This window comes from Vanessa cardui, chromosome 15, assembly GCF_905220365.1.
Source record: "Vanessa cardui chromosome 15, ilVanCard2.1, whole genome shotgun sequence".
In the NCBI taxonomy this organism is placed as follows: domain Eukaryota; kingdom Metazoa; phylum Arthropoda; class Insecta; order Lepidoptera; family Nymphalidae; genus Vanessa; species Vanessa cardui.
This window is the reverse complement of record NC_061137.1, coordinates 13,846,040-13,866,717: the sequence shown is the minus strand read 5'-3', so window position 1 is coordinate 13,866,717 and position 20,678 is coordinate 13,846,040. Positions and strand designations below refer to the sequence as shown.

Here is a 20,678-nt window from a genome sequence, read left to right as displayed (position 1 = left end):
TACCCGAGTAAGCTTCCACAAATCGGGAAATACAGCTGTTTCTAGACATAGATTATAAAAATAAATCAAAGGCTTTGGTAACGCTGATCCATGATCTCTAAAAATATAGGGTGGTATGCCATACGGCCCTACTGATATTTTGGGCTTACGCTGTTTCAGAGCGTGCCTTACTTCGCCCAATGTCAGTCGGTCTAAGTGTACTCGTGCTGCTACATTTCCTGCCCCCGCAGCTGCCACCGCCGAGTTCACAGTGAGCTCCTCTTACTCTGTGCTATAAACTGAATAGAAGTCATAGCTAGCAAATTCTACAGCGCATTGTTGAAATGTTAACAGTACTCCATTATTTATAAATGTCTGCGTACCTCTGGAATTTTTTATCGATTTTATATAATTCCAGAATGATAATGGATCTTTCAGTAACTGACTGAAAAAATCGTACAATTGACTTACTACTACTATACACGTATTTTCGTGAACTTGGATGTACACTAACGAGAAAGTATGCATCTTTCAAGTCCAAAGTCGCGATATAAGACTCATTGGAAATGAGTTTTAGGACAGTACGAATGTCCTCCAGTTTAAAGTTTTCCGTATTAATAAATTTATTTAATTTTTTTTTTAATTTAGGATAAGTCTCATTTTGCCAGTCGGTTACGGTACCAAGGATACACGTGAAACTGATCAGAGCAAGGTTCACACTAGGATATTGCTCCAATAGATAAAAGGTTACGTAAGGTATAAACCAAGTGGGTTCTTTCAGATTCTGTGAAAGTGTTTAGCTTTGGTAAACAAGGATAAAATGACAAGGATTGATGGGCTGGTTGGTTAAACTTTATTTGGTAACCATTTGTCCATGATAAAATAGACTGATCACGTGTTATTACGGACCATTGTTTACAAAAATGTTTAAGTGTGCCAGCGTAAAGTACAGGGTTTACGAGCGTCGGGTCTGCATGGATCCGTCGGATGCCTGCGGGCCGCGGTCCTCGCCTTCCAGTTTAAATGTTTGATAGAAGCTGCAGATTTCGGCTTTTTCAGTGCATCCTGTTTAAGATCCAAAATAGATTTTGAAACAGCCTTTGCTGTTTTTAGAGTCTCGGCCAAGTCAGTCCCGAATAGGTATTTGTCAATTTTTGTTATTGACAACTGGCCCTTGAGTTCTTTTTTAACAGAATAAAGTGCAAAGTTCCGCCTTGCTTCAGATTTGGTATGTTGGATGTCGCAGAAAATTCAATTTCAACTTGTTATTTTTATCTTTAGCACCCAGCTGATTAGAAATTATGATGCCCAAAGATGAAATGGCTTTTGTCTTGCTTCAATGGCCCTATCCCTTTTCAACACCTGTTCGGATAGGGTCGCCTTAATTTAAGCATTTTGCTGTGGTGCCGCTATATTTTTACAGTTTTGAGGCACTAGATTATTCTTAAGAAGATCTTTATGAGCCTCTCTGCTTAAACCAGACGTAGCAATGTGAGCAAATCTAGACGCTACGTCCTTGTTAATATCTGGGCCATATTCAAGCCCTTGTATCATCTTGTGACTTGTCGTTTATCTCAATGAGCGCTATTTCGTTATTTTGGGACATAGACTCAGACTACTCTAAAGCATAGTAACAAACTTAGTTCATATGGCCGTTACAATTAAATGCGACGAGCTAGTCTCGCAGACTACTCTGATGCATATTTATTCGCTTAGCGCTGACGGCCGTTACAATACAAATGCGACGAGCTAGTCCAGCAGACAACTCCGATGCATATTTATAAAATTGGCGTTTACGCAGGCAATTATGATACTTTCCCAGATTACATTAAAAAATAGTTCAAAATATGTCACTTTACTTACATTCTGTGTTTGGCGAGGATACTAGTGATGTACAAGAAGATGGGCACGACGATGACGACAGCGAACTTAATGAAATATTAATACGTTTTTTTCGATGTGAGTGTTTCACTTCCTTTTCCAATTGTCGCAATGCAATTGTTTTGCTAAAAATTCTATACTACTATCACTTGCACATTTCGGCATGATTTTTGCCTAATTTGTGAGAATGAGTGAAGTGGTTGAGCATAAAAATGCGAATGAAGAGCTGTGGAATAAAGCTCAGAGCAGGTGGGTTGACTTAGGTGGGGTAGGAACATACCTTATCTAACTTTTTGTTTTTATTATTATTGCTATTTGTTTTTCTATCTGATATCTGAACGATGACAATTATTGTATAGGCAAGAGGAGACAAGATAATAAACTAATAATACCTAGTTACAGACTTTGGAAATTTAATATATCTTGCCGGGGCAGGATATATTAAATTATAAATATTATTAAGTGTGAGTATTATTCGTTTCTACGATAAAGTTAACAGTTCTTTTTAACTTGGCCAATCAATAAATTTAGAGCCTATTTATTATTATTACTTGATAAATAAGGCATACAACTCAGTACAAGATTATTTTTGCAACTAAAACGGCGTGAACTTACTATTTATTATTTTAATGGCAAGATGTATATAAAGAATAATTTGTAATTTACTGATATACCTAATCTGTAATTAAAATCATGGGAAAAGTAACTACTAAGTTTCTTGACGGTTCTTCTCCACCATTTAAAAGAGCTTTTATGAGCGTATATTTAATAAAGAATATTTGGATTTTCTTACTTTAACGATCAGCTACTTCTATTGACCTCTGTTACTTCTACTGATTTCAGTATTTACATAAAGACCATCATCTGTTGGTCGTTTGAAAAATAAATAAAGTTATTGGGTAGTGTCGGGGTGTAATTAAAACGCAATTGCACTTTCAGAAAGAATAAACTTTACCTAGTCGATGAAAACACATGACGTGCCGAACAGTATCAGTTATATACATAGTAAAAAATACAAAGATATCCTATTTACAATTCTTACTTTATTTGCGTGGGAATATATTATTATAATATAAACTAATATTATTATCGTTTACAAATAAAACACAATTTACATGAACAGATTTATTCGTTGACTCTCTGGCAAACTTAATTGGTCCACCTTTATTGCTTCTAACTAAAAGACGCTTCTTAGCGCCGTGCGGTACCGGGAGTCGGGACGGGGGGAGGGACGACGGCCGAGAGGGCGGCGGCGAGAGGCGAGGACGAGGAGAGGCGGACAGGACGGGAGGGGAGGGTCGGGAGGGCAAGGGTACGACTGGTCGGAGAGCGGGGCGCAGGCGGCGGTGGACCAGCGAAGTTGCCGCGGCGGCGGCCGCGCGCGCCTCACCTACTCTTACGCTTAACCTACCTATGTACAAAATTAGTACCCGTTTAATTATATTATTATATATCGAGACTATTTACACGACAGCAGACGCGCGGTGCGGGCCCCGCACGAGGCGGCGCCGTCACTTGTCGGCGGGCGGCGCGGCGGGCGCGGCGGGCGCGGGCGCGGGGGGCGCGGGCGCGGGCGACGCGGCGCCGGGCGAGCCGGCCGACATGCGCGCCAGCGTCTTGTACAGCGGCGAGTTGACGAAGCGCGGGTACGAGTCGCGGTGCATCAGCGTGTAGATCTGCAGCTGCGCCTCGTCGAACGTGTGCGGCGTCGGCTCCACCATGTTGCGGTTGACGGTTTCACGCACGCGTGAGTCCAGGGATACCTACAAGAGGACGTCAGCCGCGTGATCTGTCTGTGACCTCTCCCTTATCATGTCTTTTTTTTAATTGTAAAGTTATTGTAGCAATTAAAACGAGTCGTGCTCCACTAGCCCCTACGTAGAGCGAGACGTCTAGTTACTGACATGAGCACGAATATTACCTCCTTCGGTGAAAGTATAGAAATGTAGTCCTCGTAGATGAAGCGCGCCTTCTCTTCGACGGCGTCCGGGTCGGTCTCGCGCTTGAGCTCCTCGCACGCCAGCCAGAACATGATGTTCTCCTCCGAGTACTCGCCGCGGAGGAAGTCGCGGAACACTTTGCGGCCCGCTGCGGACACAATGTGCGATTAGATTCCGTCGCACTGAAGCACGAAATGAGTCGGCATCGCTTAACATACGGGGATACGCACCTGCGCTGCGCATGAGGCGATCGAAAGATTGACCCCAGCTCTGAATCTCTTCAAGTGTGGGTCTGAAAGCAAAGTCAACGTTTAGTTATTAAACTCAACTTTCGACACATCGGTAGAGAAAAAATGGTTTCGCACAGAACAGACGCCGTCGATCGATCGATCGATCATAATGTAAACTTATTCAAAGTAGTCGACATAGTCGTTGACAAGCGGCCGGTGTGCGGTTACAAGCAATGCGACGAGAGACACTCACGGCGCGTCTCCGTCCAGCAGCAGCGGCTCGTGCGGCCCGGCGTCGCGCGGCTTCTTCCCGGGCCCGCCCTCCGAGCTGCGCGCCGCCAACCTGCGCGCACACACACTTACAACGCTTCAATCATCTCGCGAACTCATCTCTTATACGTACATTCACATTGTATTGTAACTAAATTGCTAGCTATTAATATAGTCATGTTTGTCAGTGAAACTGAACTTCATTTCGAACTTTTTTATTTTCATAATAAATGGGCCATGATGCAGTCACACCAAACCAGTAGTGGTGACCACGTATCGTCATCGTCATTGGTGACGTAGAGACATTAAACGACTCTTCACATCTCAGGAAACTGAGATGGTATACATGTATATACTTATAGTGCCTGTGTAACTGACTAATGCATGCATCAATACCCATTTTTAATGTTTGGCAGTAAAATTTAATAATAAACCTACGGACTTGCGCAAAGCTACCAAGTAAGAAACCATCTCCAGTATTGCAAATTAAAATCCATTCCCCGCTACCCAGCTAGTGCAACTGAACGCACGTCCCACGGCACTGCACAAATAAAAACATATTTCAGAAGCAGTACGAATTGTGTCTCCACTTGTTTTGACAGTGTTGAGCTCGTGTTGCTTTGCGACGATCGGAAAATACTTTCGCCTCATTTCGTCAACTACTTTCTTATGGTCTTGGAAGCTAATCGAAACAAGATAGTTTGCATATTAGTGTGAAGATGATTTCATGGAGATCAATTCTATTCTTTTCAAAAATTGATTTATTGTGACTGAAACTCGTCGCGTCGATCAAGTACGAAGCCTGGAGATACTGTAACTTGCGCTAAAATCACTCAGTAAATTGGTTTCATTGTTGTCGGTCCCCTGTGATTGTTAATGGGCTAATGGTTGTCTAACCTGTGATTGTTAATGGGCTAATGGTTGTCTAACACGATCCCTCACTTATACTTGTGTATATAATCGTCGTTCGATCGTTTAATGTTTTGATTTGGGAATAAGAAGAATTGCATATTTTCGATTCCATATGGCTTTCTGGGTTTTTAACTCAAAAATAACGTTTTTCCTTCGATTTATAATTTACATAAATTAAGAATGTAGTCGAGATGGCCCAGTGGTTAGAACGCGTGCATCTTAACCGATGATTGCGAGTTCAAACCCAGGCAAGCACCGCTGATTCATGTGCTTAACTTGTCTTTATAATTCATCTCGTGCTCAGCGGTGAAGGAAAACATCGTGAGGAAACCTGCATGTGACAAATTTCATAGAAATTCTGCCACATGTGTATTCCACCAACCCGCATTGGAACAGCGTGGTGGAATATGTTCCAAACCTTCTCCTCAAAGGGAGAGGAGGCCTTTAGCCCAGCAGTGGGAATTTACAGGCTGTTGTTGTTGTTGTTATTATTGTAAGAATGTAGTCTGAACGCGATATTAGATTCGTACAATTTAAATGAGATTTCTTATTTGATTTTTATATGAATAACAATTAGATACGAAATACACGCTCGTTGTGTTCCCGGTCCGCTGCGCGCAACCTTCGCAGTCACTTCTCTCCACTTACCACTTGGCCCTGCAAATATTAAAATTCATAGTGTTAATTAAGAATACATTACAGCCTGCTTTTATTTATTATTATTTTTTATTTTTAATTGCATCTAAAAAAAATTACGGTTAAAGTAGCAGATAGTCCGACTCACCAGGAGCAGGAGCAGCAGCAGCACCAGCAGAGGCAGCACGGCTTGGCGGCGGGCCGGCAGCCGCGCGCCAGCGCTGCCAGGCTGCACATCTGGAACGTCGGGATCGATGCATGGCTTGTTCACGGAAAACGCACGACTACGAGTTGTCGTGCGTCCGTTGCAACTCTTTATTGCATTGAACGCACACATAGGTTCATCTGTAACGGACCTATGTGTGCGCATACTGGCCGACTGCTACACACGTGACCCGAGTATCTCACAGTGAGCCACACTCATCATCATCGTTGCCGCTCAAACATTTACATAGCGATAGATTGGCTTTGCCACGTGGATCGTAACTAAATCATAACACAATGTATGGTAACTCCACGAATCTCTTACGGACATTATGTCCCACGGCTGGATGAGGCTTTCCCCCTGAGGGGCCTGCTCCACGCTGTTTGTGTGTGGGTGTGGCACGACATTGCATATGTGAGGCTCACTGAGAGTGAGTTGATCTTATATTATGTTACGCGGTGCATTGTTTACTCGCTTAGGAAGCTCTTTGTCCGAGCGGCGAGCATTAGGCAGCGGGTGAGTCAGCAGGCGGCAGGCGGTGCGGCACCTACCTACAGTTGCGCTACACCAAGGCGGCCCGCTCCTCTAAACCAGCTCCAAGGACTTCATGTCACCACACTCATCACTCGCGAACTGCACTACTCTTAATATATATAGTGTTACAGCTAATACTATGTGCGTGAACCTTTAATTATTATTAAAATCCTTTGTAATATTTTTATTTGAAACCTTTTTAGCGCTTATCACTTCCAGTCACATAAACTATTGATCTGTCTCGTCGGGGACACCTGAATAACGAAAAACAAACCAAAGGGAATCACAGGGAAATCAAACATGGGACGGCTCGCCTCGGGCGCCGACGACTCCACGTGGCGCCGCGTACGCTTGCCGCCGAGCTGCTGCCGCGCACGGACGCGCTCGTATCGGTGTAACTAACAACTGACATCTTTATCCGTCTATAATTTTCGACGAGTTATGTTTATATTCTTTTGTTCTAATAAATAATCGCTCGAGTAAGAAATGACCATAAACAATTCTGATCATGTAAACAAGAAATTAAAAAAATGTTTGTATTTTATTGTTAAGCAAGGCCGTCAAGGATTGTAATGTTTTATGTACGAAGAGGCGACATCTCGAGACGTCGGAACACGCCCGCAGGGAGGAACATGGCGACGTCAATAGACAAGCGCGGAAGACGCCATGCTTGGCGACGGAAGCGAAAATAAACAGTGTTTGGAGGGTAGTGGGTGAGGGTCGCAGCGTGTATTAATAGCGCGCTCATTGAGGCGCTCACCGCGCCGCGCGCTGTCTACTGCTCCCTATATCGGTCCGGCCATCGCGTAAACAAGCGCGCCGCGCGACTGTACGCGCTCCGCCCGGAGCATCGGCCGCTCAAGGCCGTTGCGTCGTGAGAAGGACACATGACTTGACTATTGTGTCGATGCGCGATCACGTCGCTAGTGTTGGGCTAAGAGGCGACGACGCGGCGGGCGCCACTGAGCCGACGCACTGGACGGTCGATACGGGCGCGGCTCTCCTGCGGCGCCGCGGAGCACCGGGAGCGCTGGGATATCACGCCGCATCACTCGATGACCGCATAAATATCGATACACATCGAGTGAGCGGCCGATTCAGAACGGGGGCCGTCTTTCTAGACGAAGTGAAATGTAGGGATACTGTCTAGTCCAGCTGACAATCGATCATCGAATGGTATGTCATCGCCATATAGAAAATGCACAGCTAAAAAAACTGAAATCGTTCGATTAGCGCGTTCGATCGAGATCGCACAATCCAGGTGAAGTCGCATCGGGCGGACGAGTGTCCGGTAGCGGCGCTCACCTGCCCGCGGCTAGGCGGCCGGTGCGGCCGGGGCGGCCGGAGCGCGCGAGGCGGCGGCGGGCGGCTCGCCGGCCATGCCGGCGCTAGCGGCGGCGCGGGCGCGGCATGGGGCGGGCGCGCGGCCGGCGGCGGGCGAGGCGGCGAGGGCTGCACGGGGACAGGCCGCGGCCGGGGCGCGACTGAGAGATCGACCGCGCCGCGGCGTCGCCTCCCCGCCGCCCGCGGCCGAGCGCCGCGCACGCGCGCCGCGCCGCCCTGCGCGCGTCGCTCCGCGCCTGACCTAGTGCGGGCGCGTCGCCGACCCAGATAGCGCGCCCGGAGGCGCCCGACGCGCGCCGGCGGAGTCCCGAGCGCGGAGGTCTCGCGTTCCGGGTGCGTAGCGCCTCGGTCGATGAACCGTCACGCTGTCGGTCCTCGGTACCCGACCTAACCGCCTATCGCTATCTGCTTCGTACATATTGATTTTTGAACTAGTGCGTCATCGTCCATTTTCATTCATATACAAGAACGCGTGTTTATAAACGTGTGGGTATGGTATACACTAACGTAGTTATTACTTTTTGTTTTTCCTAATGGATTTCAGCAATCGTAAAAACGGCTGATTAAAATGTTTTACAGTATACTTAGCGATCGTTAACAAAGTAGAGAAATATGATGTTCCATAACGAGGCCCGACTGGCAACATAATATGCTCGGCAGAGAGTGCAGCCGGTCATACACTTACGTTATTGGATACTTAAGTCGTAGGTGGCAGAAGGGTAAACTAATTATAGTACTGATAGCTACTTATTTGTTTCTTAATTGACATTCGAAGACAAATTGTCAATGAGTAACACAAAACGATTAATCGCTTGCGTTATCAATCTCATAACTTCCTTCGATATGAGTTCGCTTTTAAGCTCTCTTCAGCTCTCTATTATTTTTATTCCAGTATCGATTCTCTTTCATTGATGACTGAATATAAAAACTTAAATCAATATACACTTCTTCGAAGTAAGTGAGTAGCCGTACTGAACGCCATACCTACCTAAAAGGATGTCATATTGGTGTCGTCTCCTCTCCGAGCAACGAGCGGCCGGCTTCGTATTGCCTTACTGATAGTTCTCGTCTAATTGCATCGACTCGACGTTTCGGCTTGCCTGCTTACGGACACACGTGGGAGATCGTGAGCTCATTAAAGGCTCCGACGGAAGCGCCTCCCGCCGATCGTTACTCGTAACTGCCTCCTCGATGACGTCGCCCGATATTCGATTTTCTTTGTTATAGTTGTTTCAATTTGAAAGTATAAATTTAGCTTACAGGTATCTCTGCAGTGACATTAGCGAATGACTATCATAGTTCACAGAAAGGCTAAATATTTATACAACATCCCGTTCTACTTTCCAATGTCTTATATTATTGTTTTATATCTTCTGTTGGGGTTTGCGTGGGGTTACATCGTCAGCCCTCTCGGGACGTCGTCGTAGCGTGCTCATGAATGGTATAAATATAAATAAAACCTTATTAGTTGTTGTGTGAAATATGTAACCCAAAAGATTTTAAAAGACTTGACTTATTCTAAAATGGTTAAGGTGCCGCCTGACTAAGTAGCAAATAAATCAAAATTCATTAACAGCGAAGTGTTTCATGGAAGTTATGATCGCACACATCTTATTTCATTTTTTTTGCGATCTTGAATGTTATGAATGGGTCATGGATGACGTTTTCATTAAATTATTAATATTTTTCCGTACATTCATAACATTACAACACAATACACACAGCCAGCTGTATTACCGACGATTTCATTGAAACAAATATATAAGATACTTTGCGCCGCCAGCCAAGGGAACAAAGACGTCGAGTCCCTTGAGCAAGTACACTGACTCGCCATAACGTGTACGGGCGAGTGGCGGGGTGCGCGGGGCGGGTTGCACACGCGGATGTGACTGACAATAATGAACTTGCTGAATTTTGTCATTGCCAGTACACAAACACATTTCGGTGGTATAGGCATTGAACCATTTACGCGGTGCCGTCCGCGGCGCGCTCGCAGCAGCCGCGGCCGGCGGGGCCGCGAGTGCAGCGAGTGCAATCTGTCAAGTTTTAACGTTCGAACGTTCGTTCAAATGCTTCAAATATAAGAACGCTTAACGTGTCTTATGAGTAAATGCAGTTATCAGGTAACCTTACAAATAGTGATTTGTCGAGCGAGAACAACGCACTCGCGCGTTTCCCACTTAAAGCGCGGAAGTGCGTGGAGCTAAAAAAAGTAAAATAATTCAAATGTACCTCAAGTGCTTAAATCATTAGGTTTACTTCTCTTACTTCTTGTCTGATTGTTATATTTTATAAATAAGAAAAAATTTTTGATTGCTTAAATCCTAATGTATGTATACGTATCTAAAATTACAAATGCAAAATTTCCACAAAAAAATCAATGAAAATCCACCTTTAAATAGATACAATAAAATACAGGCTTGGACCGCGGTCAGTACTTCGCTATATGATAATATTGGTTATTCATATGACAGATTTTAATTTGGATATTTTAGATTACTTTCAAGATAATTGGAGGACGCCCTAAATAAAAGACATTTCAAGTCATGCCGTGCACGCATGATGAGCCGGCTCGCATTAACAGATTGGAATAAATGAAGCAAAATAAAACCTAAACAATAAAATATCATAATAATTACATCACGGAATTGGACGTATTCGGTGCCGCCTGCGGCCGTAACAAGTAGCTGTATTTGACATTCTTTGTTTTCAATCCGCCTTAGCGTAGATACGCGTAGCGCCGCCGGGTCGGGCAAGCATAGATCACGACCTGCTACGTACCCGCAGTATTTTCACAGGATTGTGTGTAAAAAAATACCGTAGCCTCTGTTTTTCATAATTGATAATTTATTTTGTGTTAGCCCTTAAACAGGGAAAATTAAGATGATTGTAATTGTGTACCTAATAGAAATAAACCACTCTGACACTCCACTCTGTGATTTAATATCATTGAATCTTAGAAAATTGCGCAGGTTGCCGGCCGAGTAATAAGATGTTCCAATAATAAAACTCAGTAATAAATATATTTGTCTTTTTCTTATAATTAATACAATTTACTGAAATAAATATGTTTCGCTGTCATTGATTTTAAATACACAACACATTTTTTACTAAATGTAATTTCTACATACTGTACCTACAATAAAATTATAAGTATAATTGGTGTATAGGCCTGTACAGACCCGCCTGGATGTCACCCGTAAATTATTGTACCGCAGAACAGCAACTTGGTAGCGCTGTGTTCCGGTTTGAAAGGTGAGCCAACCAGCACGAGTGACATCTCGAGGTTGATGGCAAACAGGCGTTAGTGTTAGTGACGGTTTGTTACTCCAAAGGGCCCTGCATGTTCTAGTGTAAATATTATACACCTACATTTGTTTAATAATAATTTCTCTGTTAGGCAACTCATAACCTATTAATATAAATAAGCCTCGCTGGCTGGCTGCGAGGGAAGCGTTGCATCTTTTACCTCTGTCCGTTAAAGTGAACTTCGTAGAACAATCGTCGTGACCCGTGAAGCGGACTAGGTAGCTGTGTAGAGGTTATTAGTGCTTATGTAGCCAAATTTATCTAACGAGACCCGCGCATATACAGGTATGTATATATGAATCCAACCTAATCCGGACTAAAACTATAAATAAGTTTTTAAGAACTATCAATACACTACATAAAGAAACCAGAGAAAGAGCGAAGAAGTGAACTGTTTAGAACATTACCATAGTGAACGTCATTACGACTCCACCGGACTGATACAGCTTAGTTTAGTCCGCTCCGCATCTCCGTAGAGAAAGCCTGACCGCCGGCTCATCCGAGGCTGGGAGTGCACACTGGCAGGGCGCGCGACGGAGATCGATACACCGGCGAGTGCGAGCGGCGCCGGCCGCGCTGAGCGCAGAGGCGAGCGCGTGCGTATCGATCGCGCGCCGGCGGGCGGCGGCGAGGCGGGCGGCGAGGCGGGCGGCGCAGCGCGGGGGCGACTCCCCACATCGATCGCCGCCCCGCGCGGTGGCGGCGGGCGCTAGTAGGCGCGCACCCGCGACGCGGCCGGCAGCGCCACGGGCCCGCAGCCGCAGCCCCTGCCTCGAGCCGCGAGCAGAAGGTACGCCGCGCCCGCCCCCGCGGCTGCACCTCCCGGCTCGTGCAGCTGCAAACGCTGCCGCGCCGCACGCCTGCAGGCCCACTCGCAGGGCGTGCGGCGCGAGGCGTGCACCCGCGGGGCGGTGGGGTGGACCGATCTCGTCTATACCCACTCGCGATCATATCTCACTCGAAAACCACTATGATGTTCCCTTTAATGTTGCTTTCAAATGTCCGTCACGTAAACATGAACAGACAAAGCGAAGCGATTCGCAGCACGTCGAACAAGATCTGATTTAAAAAATAAACACGACCCTTTCCTCTGCGCTTTTATACCAAAAATACATGTAACTTTATAACGGTACACTTACCATCCAACTTTATTCAAGAAAGGATAAGATCAAATGTTTTCTAAAGTCAATTTTAAATAAAAAAAATATCCAAAATTCCGAATTCTTTATTATAAACTTTATGAATTCTTTTTTAAAATGAGGAACAATTTTCAAAGTTAAGAGTATTATGAGATGGCACAAATTTGCAGAGCTCTAGTCGGTAGCACCGACGATGGAGGGAGGCGCGGGAGTGGGCAGCGTGGCTTCCCTAACGATGGACTGCGAGGATATGTTTAAAGAGATAACAAAAAAGCTATACGGCGAGGAGGCAACCGTAGGCGTGGGAGTGGGAGTGGGCGTGGGCGGTGTAGTGGGTGTGGAATTCCCCGCGGCGGAGCGAGACCTACAGGATGACGAGCTGCGACCCGAGGAACACATAACTGCTTGGGGCCTCGCCGCGCTCATGCAGAACGGCTTCCCTCCTCCCGGAATATTACAGGTTACTACGTCACCATATCAAAAAACAATAATACTCTCGAATAACTTTATAACAGGCGAAGAATTATATCTTAATTCTTTCACTTGGCTACAATTTTTATGAATAGGTATTTGTTACCGTTAGGCTAACTTCACGCCGCGCACGGACCCGACGGCGGAGGACCGCTGGACGGCGGCCGAGGAGCCCCTGGCGTGGGCGCACTCGCGCGTGGCGGCCTACAACCCCGCGCAGCGGCTGTTCAAGTGCGCGGACTGCGAGTGCGTCGGGTTCCTGGCCCGCGTGGCGGAGCACTGGCTCGGCACGCACTCGCAGGCGCGCGCCTTCCAGTGCCCGCTCGCCGGCTGCGGGTTCGCGAGCGGCTGGGCGCGCGCCGTGCGGCAGCATCTCGCCCGCGACCACCACTCCGACCCGGCCGCCGCCGACCACCTCCTGCGCGACAACCCCGCCCTCGACGACCTCACGCGTTACCTCCAGCGGCTTAAAACGAAGGTAGTCGTGACTCGTGACCTTGAGGCCCAGCATAGAACTTACTTTAAGAATGTGGCTGAATCGTCGATGCTTAATGTGATTTCATTGAAAAACAGGTCGAGACCGCTCGCACCGAAAGGCGAACGAGCGCCAGCACCGTGGTCGCGAGCACCGTGGTCGGGGAGCCGAGCGCCCCGCAACCCGAGAGCGGCGGCGAGGGCGGCAAGCGCTACGCCTGCGCCGCCTGCCCGTACGCGACCGACCGGCGCGACTTGTTCACGCGCCACGAAAACATTCACCGCGACGAGAAGCCCTTTCATTGCTACCTGTGCCAGAAACAGTTTAATCGAGCCGATCACGTCAAGAAGCACTTCCTGCGCATGCACCGGGACCAGCCCTACGATTTGAATCGAATCCGGCGCACCAGCGCGAAGAGTTCGACCAACGGAGCAGGAGCTGCGCTGTACTGCGGCGCGCAGGGCGGCGGCGGCGCCGTGGCGACCGCGACCAAGGCCACGGACACGGCGCTGCCCACGCTGCCCGCCGCCGCGCCCGCCGACTGCCGCGCCGCGCCCGTCAAGCTGGAGCGCGCGCCGCTCGTCAAGACCGACTCGCCGGCCGCCGCGACCCACAAGCCCAGCGCCTCGAGTCCGGTACGACGTAAGGTAGGATTATTTTAAACTAGATATCATCATCCATAGAGACCATTTTTACCAGACATTATTTCTATTTGACATTTACTTTGAACTACGATTATTTTAAAAAATCGAGCAGGGGGAGCGCCGTTACGCGTGCTGCTACTGCGCGTGGTCCGGCGTCGATAACTGGTGTCTGAAGAGGCATCTCAACACCCACTTGAAACCGTTCGCGTGCGCTCTGTGCGAGTACAAGGCGGCGCGCGCCGAGCGGCTCGCCACGCACGTGCACAAGGTGCACAACAAGAAGGCCTGCGCCAAGTGCCCCTTCCTAGCGGACGACCAGCAGCAACTGGCGCTGCATCTGCGCGACGCCCAGTGAGTGAAGGTTCCTAACTTCTCGACAATATTTCAAAAATCGCTCTATTCACAAGTATCATACTATTCTCTCCAGCCACATCGAGAGTCGCAACTTAAAAGTTCCATCGGGAGTGAATCGCGGAGGGTTCGCAAGTGCGCCGCAAGCTGCACCGGGAGGCGCCGTGGGAGCGACGGGCGCGGTGCAGGGCGCGGGCGCGCAGGTGGTGGGCGCCGCGGCCGCGAGCGGCGCGGGCGGGGCGGGCGCGGTGGCGGGCGCGGGCGGGGCGGGCGGCGCGGCGGGCGCGGCCGCGGGCGGCGTGCGGCGGCGCGAGAGCAGGGCGGCGGGCGCGGCGCGGCTGTTCGGCTACCTGGAGGCTTCGGACGGGTCGGGTGACGAGTACGAGCCGCCGCCGCTGCCGGCCGAGTTCGGCGCCGCGCCGCACTACGCCCGCGACAAGGAGAACGCCGCTCCGCCGCCCCTGCACCACGCTCTGCATCACGACCACTGCCTCCGCTACTAGTCATGCAACCTTCTCCGCCGACAACAATAAACCTTCTGTACCATACTATAATCCAGTTTCATTTATGACTCAATTATTGATATCTGGGTACTTGTAATGTAACAACTACGTTAGTACTTTAGGACACGTAAAATTTATATTAAAGATTACAATATTATCAAGTTTGTGGGGTTGGCGCCCTTGTCCCCCGCCCGCCATGTTGGAAAAAGGGGTGAGAACGTATTTTTTAATGTAACTTAGAAACTATTGGTCCTACAGAAAATTTTTAATGACATAATTTGTAGCAAATCGCTTGAGCTACAATTATGTTTGTATGACTTTTTTGTCTAAAAGCAATATTTAAAAAGTTAGAAGCAAAAAAGTGAAAAAAATATTGTCAAAAATTTTCTTTTTTGCTAAATAACATTTTTTCTTTTAAATTTAGCGAAAAAATAGCTCAGTACTATTTTGTAGAGGACATTCTCCTCTTTATGTTTCGCTAGGATATTTTTTGTTTTCGTTCATTTTGAACCTAGTTAGGCCGCTCCAAAGTTAACTAGGTTCATGAACGTCTGGGTTATTACCCCTAAAACAATATAGATATAGCTAGATATATTTTAATAATTTAGCGTATTGTAAATAATTTATTCTGGCAATTATAACATTCATTTATACTTTCTTTTTAATTCTTACTGCCTCTGTTGCCCGCCATCTATGAGGTAGAGCCTTTAGGCGCGTTTTTTTTTATCCTGTAGGCCTACTCCACAGAATAATTACTGATGAAGAAATTTAGATAATAATCATAATATTAATTAATAATTCAAATGGAATGGTTAGTTTTCAACTCTACTTTTTTTCGATGGTCCGGGTTGCGGCTCACATTCTACTTCAACGTCGAATGTGAAGGTTTGAAGGATGACAGGAGTTAAAGTTGAAGTCATCGTTGGAAGTTCCTCTTCAAATTCATTTTCTTCTATTAATTTAGATATATACAATATGGCAGGCGAGGGACAAGGGCGCCAACCCCACACACTTGGCTTTCAGCTTATATTGACCCCCCCTACAGGTTTATGAAATAAAATTGCGTACTCAAAAAAGTGTCCAGGCGATGTAACATTTCAATGGACTATAGGTACCTTACGTCGATCCACTAATGTGTTATCGAATTATATTTTATACAAAATATGACTTATTGTTTGTACGTAATCTTTATAAGTACATGCATACATACACGCCGCTCACACAACGCCATCTACTGGTTGACAAATACAACTTTTAGTACTCGTCTACTAGTCAAGATAACTCGATGTCGCACTACGAATCATCACTAACTCACTAGTATCGAGAGGGCGTTGAATCGGAACGCTCTTATAATATTGGTTTGAAAATAAATTTATAAATGGGTAGTCCCAGTACCAAAGGGTGGAGTGGGGACACTACTAAATAATTATAGACCTGTTGCAGTGCTTTCAACTCCTGTTAAAATACTAGAGTCAACTATTTACAAAATTATTTATACACAGGTGAAAGCCCAACTATCAGACTCTCAGCACGGGTGTCGGCCAACGAGACGCACTACCAGCAATCTACTCTCGCATATTTCTCACATTGTACCAGTAATAGACAGAGGAGGACAAATTGATGTAGCGTACTATTTAAAAAAAAAAAGCATTTGAATTAGTAGATAACGATGTACTGTTAAAAAAGTTAGGATCAGTTGGGTTCTCCCCACATTTACTTACATTTTTAGCCAGTTATATGAAAGACAGACAACAATATGTGGAATACAAGGGACATCAGTCTCAACCATATTTTACAAGATCCGGTGTAAGTCAGGGAAGCAATCTAGGACCTTTGTAGTTTGTTTTAATGATCAATGATCTACCAAACGTAGGGAAGGATGCGGAGGAAATGTTTGCTGTTTGCAGACGATCTTAAGTTATCTCTCAGAGTCGATCAACTCAGTGACTGTGCGATAGATATATATATATATATAGATAGAGTAGTTAAATGGAGTAAAGAAAATCGGTTGCAATTTAATACGCAAAAATGTGCGGTGATTTCCTTTTCTCTCGCACGTGTTCCAATTCTAAATGACTATTTTATTGATGGGGTACAGATGACAAGAGTTTCAGAGGTTATGGATTTGGGCGTAAGTTTTAGGACTGAGCTAACGTTTCTCAATCACACATTAAAACGGTTGCAAAAAAGCATATCGAAATTTAGGTTCATCCGAGGTTAATCCGAGGGTTCATTTAGTGTCACAGTTCCGGATAAATAGAACTAAGCAGTCGTTGGTATGAAGGTGTTTAGTTACCAACAAATATTAAGTAAATAAACAACGAATCGAATATATCGAGTCAAGTGTGAACATTCATTTCCATCAGTGTTGAAATTTTTGTTTTCATGCGATCGCGGATCAAATATTTTTTTAGCTCAGGCTGCAATATTACCCGCTTGAAAAACTTATGCTAATGATGGGATTTCGAGGACAGTTCACAAAAAACTCAAAACAACTTCCTGCTATAACAGGTGCTTATTTAAAATATTTGAAGATTTATTTAACATTTATATTATTTTTATCTTTTGTCGTTATACAATGTAGTTGTCGTCTTTTATTTTGAAATCTATGTGTACTCATTAAATTTTTGAGTAACTTTTTTTTTTAAATTAAATTAAATCGAAATTGGTATGTAGTATTCGAGACCAGAATAGCGTATCAATCGTATCTATATATAATATAATAATAAATAGTACAATAACGACAAACCCCGGCTTCGCACAGATGCTATGCTGATACTAACCGTACTACAGAATGTCTTACAACGTTCAGTTTTCACTACAACCAGAGTTGGGCAGTATTTGTATTACTTGTAATTATAAAATATTTTTTCTAAAAAATAACACCGACTCAAAGTGATCACTAAAAAAAGTAATAAAATAATTTGACTTAAACACGTTAAAGACTGTGTTATTTTTTAGAAATAATATTTTATTTTACTCTTTTTAGTGTCAATTTCTCAAAATATAAATTAAAAGACCTTATGTAACAAATGATTATTTTTTGATTTTTTACAAAAAGCGCTGAACCTATTGCAATAAAACTTCTATGGAACCACTTATGGAGCTCGATATACCAAACAATAACATAACAAAAAAAATGTTTAGTGAACCTGTACTTCTCTGCATGAAAGTTACGAAGAGAAGTATAAATCCATATATTACTAATGTTGAAAGAACTATTTCCTAACTCCTCGTAATTGAGGACTTACACCTTCCATCATCAGCTCAGCAGTATAACATTATGATTGCCAGAAGCAAATGCCAATATATGTACAGGTTCGAAGTAATCGGCGAAAAAAAACAAAAAAAAACGGGTCGAATTGAGAACACTCCTTTTTCGAAGTCGCTTAAAAATACATATGCGTATTTGGTATTTCTGTTACAATTACTTACTTAAAACGTAATTTGTATTTCAAATACCTGACGCAGAGGTATTTTGTAATTAGTATTTCAAATACTTTAGGGTTCAAAATACATTTAAACTTTTTTCATTAAAATACAACTAATCTTCATTCAGCGATCGTAATTGTAAGTGTGAGTGCGAGGCGAGTGCGAAGGTGTAATGATGGTAATGCATGCACTCTCCAGCAAGAGGATGTTTGCCGGACGATACGTTCAAAATATATTTTTTATGAAAGGGAATTCTGGTTTTGAAAAGTCCTGAATGTGTTAGAAAAAAAACGGCACACTTCAGATATATCTTATAATACACGAGCAGGATCTGCGACCGACGGGATGTATGTGAAGGCGTGTCGAATGTTTTCTAATACCTACTTTTAAGAATTTTCAAATACTGAACATAGCATTATAAATGTATAAAAAAACATTACTCATTCTTCACACATTTTCTTATTATGAATTTTGTAACGTGTTTTTCAATTAAATTTAGCTTATATACAGTATTTTGTATTTTATATTTCAAATACCTCACTAAAATATACCTATTTTATATTACGTATTTCATTTACTTGCGATAAAGTAATTTGTATTTCAATTAAAGCTAATCATGTATTTTGACCAGCCCTGACTACAACACACTGGGCCGTGCGTTTTAAATCTGTAACATCTTCGAAAATATTCATTTAAATAACATTTTCCAAAGGGACATATTGAATACACAATGTATTTAGGATACTCAATGATATTGCATAAAATCGCTTCAAAATAAGCTACCTACCATTTCTCGTAAAAAGTAAAGGATAAAAATGCTTATTTAAACTCGTATAATGGGTTATCCTTAAGAGATAGATATATTTTATCATCGCTGACTTTTTTTGAAGACCTTTTAACCCTTAAACAAATACAAGTCAGTATGTATTTTTTTTTTCGAAGTTGCATTGAATTTTGGGTAATTGTGTGTCACTGTTTTTATATATAAAATCAATATTTATAAAAAATAGGGGATGGGGTAGTTTTACTGGTGGTAAATTATTTACCATTATCCATTTATGACTCCTAAGCTTTTTAATTTGGTGGTAAGATAGTTACCATTGTCCGTTTCGAATCTAAATTCGAATCGAAAACTGGTTAAATTCGACACGACACATATAATAGTATAATATATGAATGTTGAGGTTATTTAAAAAGGATAAAATATGAGATTGAGATTACAAGTGGTGTCGTTGAAATTGTGGAATGAAACAATGATTTTTATCAAAGCGGGATCAGACAGTGGTAAATTATTTACCACTTTTTTGAAATATCTAAACTATATGAATAAGTCAATTGCGAATGCTGCTAACGAATGAGATTACAAACAAAGTATTACAGTTTTGGATTTGGAACCGAAGAAGCACTTAGCAGATTTTTTTTTAACAAAGTTTCTAAATCACTCAAGACTTCTGCTAAAAATTCGAATTTTTTTACACCAAAACGGTTTGCTCAACTCTGACTTTACTTTATAGTAATAAATGACGTTGATAGGTTATACAGTGGCATATGTTAAAAAATATTAAAGATTACAAATACGTAACATACATAGGTACCTTTAGTGCTATCATATCAAATATTAGGATGCTTTTTTATAAAAAGTCTATGTGGTAATATATATACCTTTATTTGAATAAGGGTTAAAGGTGTACAATACTGTAGTACATTATTTTGATCTATCGTGTAGGGTTTAGCAAATAAATCGGCCACCGACCTTGGAAACAAAGATGTTATATCCCTTCTGTACGTAGTTACAATGGCTGACTCGCCCTTCAAACCGAAATATAACAATACTGGGTACTGCTGTTTGGCAGTATCTGATAAGTCGAAAGTAATATCAAAGATGATTCTTTCATATAAAAATCATTTAATTGGGCCCTGCCTAGATAAAAGTGGGAATTTGAAATATTTTTTTGTTGGAGGCGCTGTGATTATATTGCCTGACAACATTTACAACTTCTGGTAACTTGTTGCTACACATCTCTGTAAGGCGTCAGTTTTGTCTTTAACGAACCCGAAACATCAGCACTTAACAGTTATCACTTTATTTGAAATAATAATTGGCTATATTTATTTATTCGTATATTAAATATATAAACAACTCCTAAATTATTTTGTGCCGCGACTTTTGCTCCCTATTTGTTTACCACTGGACTATATTTTTAAGAAATGCTTTACAAAACATATCCCTTAAAATTAATCTGCTCAGCATGCTAGCAGCGTCTGCCAGGCCTAGGCGCTAACTTCAGCTTGCTTTATTGAGTAAGGAACTTTCACACAAACACATCAAATGATTATTTTATTTATCAAACGGCGTTTATTTAGTTGGCATATCAAACTTACCTGGAAGATAGTAATATCCATGTATACCTCGTGGGTCATAA

The 20,678-nt window shown here is 43.7% G+C and overlaps 2 protein-coding genes across 14 annotated transcripts; one reads left to right on the top strand and one right to left on the bottom strand.

Moving 5' to 3' along the window:
- Positions 1–2,790: 2,790 nt before the first annotated feature.
- LOC124535933 (regulator of G-protein signaling rgs-2) lies at positions 2,791–7,946 on the bottom strand. Of its 5 annotated transcripts, XM_047112337.1 has the most exons (8): positions 7,893–7,945; positions 6,605–6,841; positions 5,997–6,085; positions 5,861–5,869; positions 4,284–4,388; positions 4,031–4,092; positions 3,782–3,948; positions 2,791–3,623 (listed from the first exon to the last, which is right to left on the bottom strand). In XM_047112337.1, exons 3-8 carry the CDS (start codon positions 6,083–6,085, stop codon positions 3,372–3,374), a joined length of 684 nt encoding a protein of 227 aa, XP_046968293.1. In that variant the 5' UTR covers positions 6,605–6,841; positions 7,893–7,945; the 3' UTR covers positions 2,791–3,371. The 5 variants fall into 5 exon arrangements, with proteins under 5 accessions (XP_046968293.1, XP_046968294.1, XP_046968296.1 ...); XM_047112338.1 differs by lacking the exon at positions 6,605–6,841 and having other exon boundaries at positions 7,893–7,946; XM_047112340.1 differs by lacking the exon at positions 6,605–6,841 and having other exon boundaries at positions 4,284–4,373; positions 7,893–7,918.
- Positions 7,947–8,176: 230 nt separating this feature from the next.
- LOC124535830 (protein charlatan) lies at positions 8,177–14,868 on the top strand. 9 transcript variants are annotated; one of them, XM_047112204.1, is made up of 7 exons: positions 8,177–8,417; positions 11,526–12,030; positions 12,550–12,839; positions 12,963–13,328; positions 13,424–13,972; positions 14,079–14,320; positions 14,397–14,868. In XM_047112204.1, exons 3-7 carry the CDS (start codon positions 12,573–12,575, stop codon positions 14,821–14,823), a joined length of 1,851 nt encoding a protein of 616 aa, XP_046968160.1. In that variant the 5' UTR covers positions 8,177–8,417; positions 11,526–12,030; positions 12,550–12,572; the 3' UTR covers positions 14,824–14,868. The 9 variants fall into 9 exon arrangements, with proteins under 9 accessions (XP_046968160.1, XP_046968158.1, XP_046968156.1 ...); XM_047112202.1 differs by having other exon boundaries at positions 8,184–8,417; positions 11,416–12,030; XM_047112200.1 differs by having other exon boundaries at positions 8,184–8,417; positions 11,332–12,030.
- Positions 14,869–20,678: the final 5,810 nt, after the last annotated feature.

What these genes read in the sequence shown, in the direction of transcription:
- LOC124535933 (XM_047112338.1), bottom strand. Translation starts at nt 6,085, where the DNA reads ATGTGCAGCCTGGCAGCGCTGGCGCGCGGCTGCCGGCCCGCCGCCAAG. An exon ending in CTGCTGGACGGAGACGCGCC is followed by an intron (nt 4,093 to 4,283) that starts GTGAGTGTCTCT and finishes CTTTGCTTTCAG; the next exon opens with ACCCACACTTGAAGAGATTC. An exon ending in TCGCCTCATGCGCAGCGCAG is followed by an intron (nt 3,949 to 4,030) that starts GTGCGTATCCCC and finishes TTGTGTCCGCAG; the next exon opens with CGGGCCGCAAAGTGTTCCGC.
- LOC124535830 (XM_047112204.1), top strand. Translation starts at nt 12,573, where the DNA reads ATGGAGGGAGGCGCGGGAGTGGGCAGCGTGGCTTCCCTAACGATGGAC. An exon ending in CTCCTCCCGGAATATTACAG is followed by an intron (nt 12,840 to 12,962) that starts GTTACTACGTCA and finishes TGTTACCGTTAG; the next exon opens with GCTAACTTCACGCCGCGCAC. An exon ending in CTGCATCTGCGCGACGCCCA is followed by an intron (nt 14,321 to 14,396) that starts GTGAGTGAAGGT and finishes TATTCTCTCCAG; the next exon opens with CCACATCGAGAGTCGCAACT.